Source organism: Micromesistius poutassou, assembly GCF_964030765.1.
Source record: "Micromesistius poutassou genome assembly, chromosome: 11".
In the NCBI taxonomy this organism is placed as follows: Eukaryota; Metazoa; Chordata; class Actinopteri; order Gadiformes; family Gadidae; genus Micromesistius; species Micromesistius poutassou.
Genome location: NC_140281.1, coordinates 9865972 through 9873600, shown reverse-complemented (window position 1 = coordinate 9873600; position 7629 = coordinate 9865972). Strand labels below are relative to the sequence as shown.

Genomic DNA, 7629 nt, shown 5'->3' with positions numbered 1-7629 from the left:
ATAGATAGATATACATTACTGTTTTCATGTCTGTCCGGTCTACTCGAGATGGAATAGTTGTTTCGCTGTATTATTGATAATATAGTAAAATATTGATAGTAAATAAAAAATAAACCTAGATTTCAAGATGATCTCTCCCTGTTCATAATTTCTTCATTTTCAAAGTAAAGGCTTAATAAAAGTGTAACCACCAAAAGATCGATAAGCAGCAAAAGCGGGCAGCAACCATTCATTTTCCCTGAGGGCTGGGGAGGAGGAGCGGCGCGAAGACAGATTTAACTGTATGCAAAACAGAAGCATCAGTCCTGAAGCAGCAACCAATAGCAGGGCTGGATTAAGGATTTAGGATAGTATTTTCTCTTGCTAGTTTCTAGAGAAAATGGAGTTGAAACATAAAGCTTGTACTTTGGGAATGACCGCCTCGGCCTCCATTTGTAAGCGTAGTAAGCATTTTTTTTTTGGTAGTAGGCCTAATGTTTATTTCTTTGGTACAATATCTCTGTGTAATACAAAAAGAAACAGGAGCCCATTGCATTATTTGATTTCCGGCCCAGGCTCTCTGCCGTTTCCCCCCAGAAATTCTGCTCAAACAAAGAAGCACTGCTGGATCTGAGATAACAATGTACGTGCCATTGTTAGGTTTCCAAAATCAGATCATTCTATTAGGATTCCATGTAGACCACTTTCTGAGGCTGGGGACGTACGTTGTATCACAGTGTGTGGATAAGTCCAAGCAAATAGAGATGAAACCCTCGAATCTACAACGTAAATACCACCTAGATTTAAAAGCCAATGCACAATTTATATTTTGTATTAGGCCTATACATTTGAAATATAGGCCTATATATAATATACAACGCACATCATATTAAAGGAAGACAGACAATCTTTTAAAGCAGATTAATACCTGGAATGCCAGCATAACTCTATGGCACCCATGCTTTTCCAAGAGCTTAGATGTGTATTTGTCAAAGGCCATACATACTGATAAACCAGACATTTTCAAGCATTTGCGTTTTTGTGTTTAATCCGTGGCTGGGTGAACTATTGCCGCGTGTCCTAGATTTAGCTTTCAATCTCTTTATTACATTTCGAAGGCAAACGCCATGAGGGGTGGGGGGTAGAAACGCATTTGATTTCAAATATTGGTCTTTGTGAATGTCAGTGAGGTTTTAACCCTTTCATCCCCAACCACTGGGGGGTAGGGGTGGAGTAAGAAGGGGACAGCCATGGAGTCATGACTTTTATTTGAAGTAAATGATTTTGCTGGTGTCTAGGGCCCTCATAACCCCCCACAGCGACTCATCAGCATGTATATTAGACACACATTCCTAAGATGGCACCCAAGCTGCAACTGCTGAGGGGTGTTGGGGCTGTGAAATTGTGTTCTTGAAGTCCCTATAATGTTAGATCACTGCTCTCTCCCTCTCGCTACCTCATGAATGTTTCCTCATGCACCGGTGTTTCCCACGTTATTTTAATGGTAAAGCAGAGCTGGTCGTCATAACCAAAGACCATAGAAAATACATCTACGTCTACTAGAATGTTGTGCCAAAACTCTGGCTAATACTGCCTTTTGAATGCGGTTTTACAACACGTTGCAGTGCTGCTGCGAGCCAATCACATTTTAGTTCTGTGGTTTTAAAGGAATTTTGACCAAATTTAATCTTTGGTTTCTTAGTTAATTTGTCCTCCTATTTGATTGGAGATGGAGATTATTATTGGAGTCTGGTATTTGGTATATTTTATAATATCAGCATACCATTTTTATCATACATAAAAGGTTCTCAGCTGTGCTCGATTGTCTTTCTCTACAGCCATTGGAACAATATAACAAAGTATATAGGGTTAGGATTTACGTCAGCCAACAACACATCTATCTTTGAGGGACACGCACTTTATTTATCTCATTTGAATTCTCCCCTGTTGACGAATGATCATTTGTATAGTTCTAATTATCATCAGCCAGTGTTAAAAAGACTATACTGTAAACAAGTGATAATGGATTCAACAATTCACTATTAAATGAATCCACTGTAACAATTTAAAGTGTCGCATGAAAACAGTGTTTTACATTGTTTGGTTCTGGTCTTGAGAGGACAAAAACGTAGCGGTTCACAGATTTCGATTAGCATGTTCCAAAAATCTCTTTCATTTAAAATCCTTTAAATGTCTAAATTGTTAACAAAAAAAGCGCTTAAATCTCTAAATATAAAAATACAAAGTACAGTATGCAAAATACACTCTTTTGTATTAGATATCAAAGCAAAAATATCTATGAAAACATTATTTGAATTCAAATAAACTATGACATGCCGCAACAGTAAAACCTACAAAGTTTTTGAGACTTTAATTCATTAAAGTCTTTATAAATGTATTGCTCCTTTTTAAGGAAAAACAAGGTAAACAAGTGAACAAATGTTTGTTCTAGTTTGAGACAGAAAGAGAGTATTGAATTCACTTGGGTCGAACGATCACTAGCATACTGTGGGTAACCAAAATAAAAGACAATTTGAAAGCAATAAATTCCATTTGAAAGCAATAAATAACAGAAAAAAAATAAGTTAGTAGGAAACTGTTCAAGTAGAAAGTCCCATATATATAACCACTGACCGTGACTGTGATGAACACTATTCATCGAGTATCTCCTCTCCTTATTGCAACTTGATTTTGAATCCCGTCAGGACCTCGTACATCTCTCTCTGTAACACTGCAGTTTGAATCCAGGTAGCGATTCAAAATAGAGCTGGTCAACGCACCGTTTGCATGTGCTCGATCTTCCCAGAGGTGCATGACTTGTCTGTCATCCAAAGGTAACATGTCCTACACATTTAAGACCGTTGGCGCAACTAGGACCCATGTGTGTCTATATAAATATATAAATATAAATATCGATGTTAACCTTGTTTTTGGCTGGCCTAGCATAAAAAAAAAAATCACCTGAATTCTCAACATCCATATTTGTACCGTTTCCTCTTCCTTGCACCTCTTCCTCTCTGCGGCTGTTTATCTCTCCCTGACATCACTTCCTTTCCCTTTTACATATTCACGTTCCTCCTCACATCCCTTCCTCTCTTTATTTATTCCCTCTGGCGGCGACGAGTTGCCGTTGGCTCTCCGCCTCCAGCCTCCTCCTCTCGGCCTCCTCCGCCCGCCTCCGCTCCTCCTTCAGCTCCTTGTACCTCCACTTGGGGATCTGCAGCAGACACCTCCCGTCGGTGCCGCTCCTGGTGCTGCTCCTTCTGCGGACCTTCTCCGGCTCGTAGGTGGGCGCCGGCGCCTTGGACACCCTCACCTTGGGGATGGTGTGGCCGGGCCGCACGCTGCTCCTCCGCAGCATCAGGTGGATGGGCAGCAGGCTGGTGCGCCGCAGCGCCACGGCGTTCGCCCCGACCGCACCCGAGGCCGTCGGGCTCGTCGCGGCCGAGGCCGCCGGGGAGGGGCTGAGGCTGGACCGCCGGTCCGAGAGGCCCTGGGGCTGGAGGCTGGCCCGGCGCTCCGCCGAGCCCTTGGCCACCAGCGTGACCCGGGAGTTCTGGAAGAGCCGGCGGTCGGCGTCCAGCCGCTCCGGGTTGAGGGCGCGCAGGTCCTTGGCACGCTGCCGCCGCAGGATCTCGGGCACGGCGTGGCGCCGCTTGCCCACGCAGGGAGGGCTCTCCGGACACACCTGGGAGAGGGGCGAGGAGCAGGGAGTCCATGAACCCAGAGCTAGCGTTAAGGAAGGCTTTCACTGGCTTTTGGAGGTTCAAATGAATTCCGTTCTTGTTGGGAATGTGTCATTGAATGTGTCTCACATGGAATATCTTTCAATCGTCCTGTTGTAGCCAGGGCTACAACAGTAGCCAGGGCTATAACAGGGTAGGGCTGCTCGATTATGGAAAAAAATCATAATGACGATTATTTTGGTCAATATTGAAATTCGGATTATTCAAACAATTATTTTTGAGTTTGAAAACATGATGCATTTATTCAGCATTTCTCTTCAAGAAAACACTTTTGTAACTTTCCCCACACAAAATGTTCAAATGGAAAATGTCCAACTCAAAAATAATGTACAAATATGTATCCAGCTGTTCTGTTTTCTATAAAACATTTAATGAATAAAATAAATATATATATAAAAAACAAAAAGTTTAAACTTGGTGATATTAGTTTGGAGATTGTTTGACCTTCATTTGGGTGACACCGAAACCTGCAGGTGTGAGGCGTGCCTCGCCTGAAAAAGATTGACTGTCAACAGAAGAGAGCCACTATAAAATGTATCCTGGCTCTGCCTTCCTCTGTCCACTGATCAAACCCATTTATCAATGCAGCACATTGTTGACCACAGGTAGCATGGACAGACGGGTTTGTCTTCACTCATATTTCCAGAAGGACAGGATCACAATATGCTGCACTGATTTCATTATTATGAAGGGTTTCCCTCTGAACATGTCTACCCACCTTGACAGCACGGCATTTGGTGAAAAGTCGACATGTTATGTCACATGCTAGAATCACATGTTTTCGCAGTAACAGGGAAAAGGCGAATGAATCGGTCGACTCGTAGCACACGCAAGCGGAAGATGACAAAATATGATCGCAGACAAAGCACCCGGCCGGCCCTACCGTTCGGCAGGCCAGCGCGATGAAAGGGCTCCGCATGGCAGTCGTCACGGTGACCAGGTGGTCGATGACGCCCTGGTCCTCGGGGTCGGTGACGTTGGCGATGTTGAAGGCGTGGCGCACGGTGTCCGACAGACGCCTCAGGCAGCCGCGCTGCTCCTTGGCCTTGGAGACCAGGGGAGCCAGCTTGGGCCACTCGAGGCTGCTGGAGGGAAGGGAAGAGAATCAGACTCAAATGCATGGAAATGAGTTGACCTGACTTGATTTGGATTGACTTGATTTGACTTTAATTTAAATGACTTGAATTGAATTGAATGGAATTGATAAAGACAACTGTTTTTTGTTTGCGGTCTGTCAGTGTTGTTTAAGCATGTTGCGTGTGTTGGATTGCTTAGCTTCCTCAACACCAATGTCATAGATAAGTTCCCTAACACAAGGCCTCATGACCTGAGGCCTCATGTGCGATTTGTCAATATTTGTACCAAGTGTCATTTGTGATCAGGACAGAGATGTATGGTAACAAAGTTGAACTACTTCACTACTGTACTTAAGTACTAAAATGCTGTATCTGTACTTTACTGGAGTATTAATTTTTTATTTTCTTCCACTTTTACTTCACTACATATTCTTGATGAGTTTAATACTTTGATACATTTTTCATGCGCTGAATCGTTACTTGTTACAATTATAAAAATGTTGTCCCATTGATTTCTGTTGGAAGACTCATTGCTCGTTGGCCGGAAATGGAAAAGGGGGCTGTCTAACCTAGTGAAAAGACTACAACCAAACGTAAAGAGTCCCGCTTTCCGTTTCCGGCCAACGAGCAATGAGTCTTCCAACAGAAATCAATGGGATTTACAAAATGCGATAAATGTGCAATAAAACACGACAGAAACTGTATTTCGCTGCGATACTTCATTTGGAACATCAACAAACACCACTAACCACTCGGTGAGTTCCACATTTCTGAAAACAAATGTTTAGGGTTGTTAAGGACAGGTTTGTGCATGCACGTCGCCAGCCATTCTGAAGCAGGCAGGGGCGATTCTAAATGAGCCAAATACCAGACAGGACCAATAGTCAAAATGTCGGTGTCAACCACCCTATTTCATCCTGGACAAACCAGAAAGGAGGCTCAATGTTCAAAATACGGGAATTGTCCTTTAACTTACCCATGTTTGTCACTTAGCCGTTTTCTTGGAATACCCCTCTGGCCTTTGAGATGATTGTTTTTACATAAACACTTGTATGTGGCCTTTGACAGCTTTAAGACAACTCTGTATTGTATTCCTGTCCTGGACTGCTGCTACACCCAAATGAATTGTGTGTCCTTCAGTTTAAATATTTTAAATAATATAAACAACATGATATTCAAACTTTTGACTGCTTTCTTTAATATAAACATAACACAATACTTTTGTGTATTCTTTTACTTTTACTTTCAGTACTTGAGAAGTACATTTAAAAATAAACTACTTGCAATACTAGTACTTTAGTACTTCCACTTAAGTGTGGTGTTTAAAGAACACTTCAACTTCTACTCAAGTCACTTTTTTGATATAGTACTTTTTTACTTTTACTCAAGTCTGGGTCTCTAGTACTTTATACATCTCTGGATCAGGACACATTTTTTGAACGAAAGAAAGAAATAAAATAATAAAAACAAACAAATCATTTGTGACATTGAGAAATAGCACTACACAACTATTTTGTTAGGGTTTTGTACATGGAGAGGGTGTAACACTCACTCAAGAGCCTGATCAGTAGTCCTACTTATTCAGACACCTGGCTCAGAGGATAAACAGGTGTGGCGAGCTGGCTGCCAGTCAACCTTGACCCTGCTGTCCAGGCGCTGAGCTGACCCACGTAAACATATAACGTGAGCCGGAACACTGATCCACGCTGGCTTTACTCTGTCTATTCTCAATGACATGCAGCCTACACCCAGACAAAAGGCATCCCACCACCATCATTGTACCCATGTTAAATACTTTTTAGGGCGGCATGTGGCTCAGGACATAGAGCGGGATGGCTGTTAACCGGAAGAGTGCTAGTTCAATCCCCGGCTCCTCCTAGCCCAAGTGTCGAAGTGTCCCTGAGCAAGACACCTCACCCTGACTGCTCCTGACGTGCATGGTTGACTGTGCCGTCGGTGTGTGAATGTGTGCATGGATGGCTGAATGTTAGGCAATGTTGTAAAGCGCTTTGAGTGGCCACTGGTTAGAAAAGCACTATACAAATGCAGTCCATATACCATATACTATCCGTCTCGATGCTTCAAATGAAACGCATAGCACAACCCTCCATTTTCACACCATATGGACAGACCACTTCTGACCCATTAAGTGAGAGACGGCCAAGAAGGGGGAGGGGGGGGGAGGCTGACCTGTATGTGTCACAGAGCTGAAGGGGGCAGGGCCGATCCATGAGGCGGGCCATCAGCCAGGCTGTTTCGTAGCGGCCGGTGAAAACAGCCCACTCCCTGGGGGTGAAGTTACGGCCATAGTCCCTTGAGCTCAGATCAGCGCCTGGGGAGTGGAAGGGGGAGGGGGAGGGAGGGAGGGAGGGATCGAGAGAGGGAGAGAGAGAGAGAGACAGTAAACAACACAGGAAGTAAAACATCCTGTCTCTTTGATATTCACATACAGCAATATTTTTTACTATCATCATAACTCTTACATATGATGTGATAATGTAATAAAAGGACACAGACAGGAAATAAGAAATATTGATTATGTTGTGACAATTATACAATGAAACACAGATTGTTATTATCTTCACCGTAACAAAAAAAAGTTAAAAGTTACTTTGCATTGTCTGTGCAAATCCTGTTTTAACTTTCACCGACTAGGGGAAATAAAATTGCATTACCATAATCCACAACGTTACATAACACATAACGCCTCACACAACACCGACACCGCACACAAACTACCGCAAGCATGCATCAGCACTGTGATTCACTGAGCGTGCCCGGCTGTGCGTGTGAACACACACACACAGGTGGTGGTGCGCGCGTTCGGA

General features: G+C 43.2%; 1 protein-coding gene across 2 annotated transcripts in view; it reads right to left on the bottom strand.

Annotated features, from left to right (window-relative positions):
- Positions 1–1976: 1976 nt before the first annotated feature.
- The window catches only part of ankrd33ba (ankyrin repeat domain 33ba), a 17670-nt gene continuing 12017 nt past the window's right edge, over positions 1977–7629 (bottom strand). The window contains exons 4-6 of one of the 2 annotated variants that reach the window (XM_084475274.1): positions 6992–7133; positions 4609–4810; positions 1977–3667 (exon numbers count right to left, since the gene is read on the bottom strand). In XM_084475274.1, coding sequence (XP_084331400.1) covers positions 3077–3667; positions 4609–4810; positions 6992–7133 — 935 coding nt within the window. In that variant the 3' untranslated portion in view covers positions 1977–3076. The remainder of the gene's footprint in view (positions 3668–4608; positions 4811–6991; positions 7134–7629) is intronic. The other variant, XM_084475275.1, reaches the window with a different exon arrangement.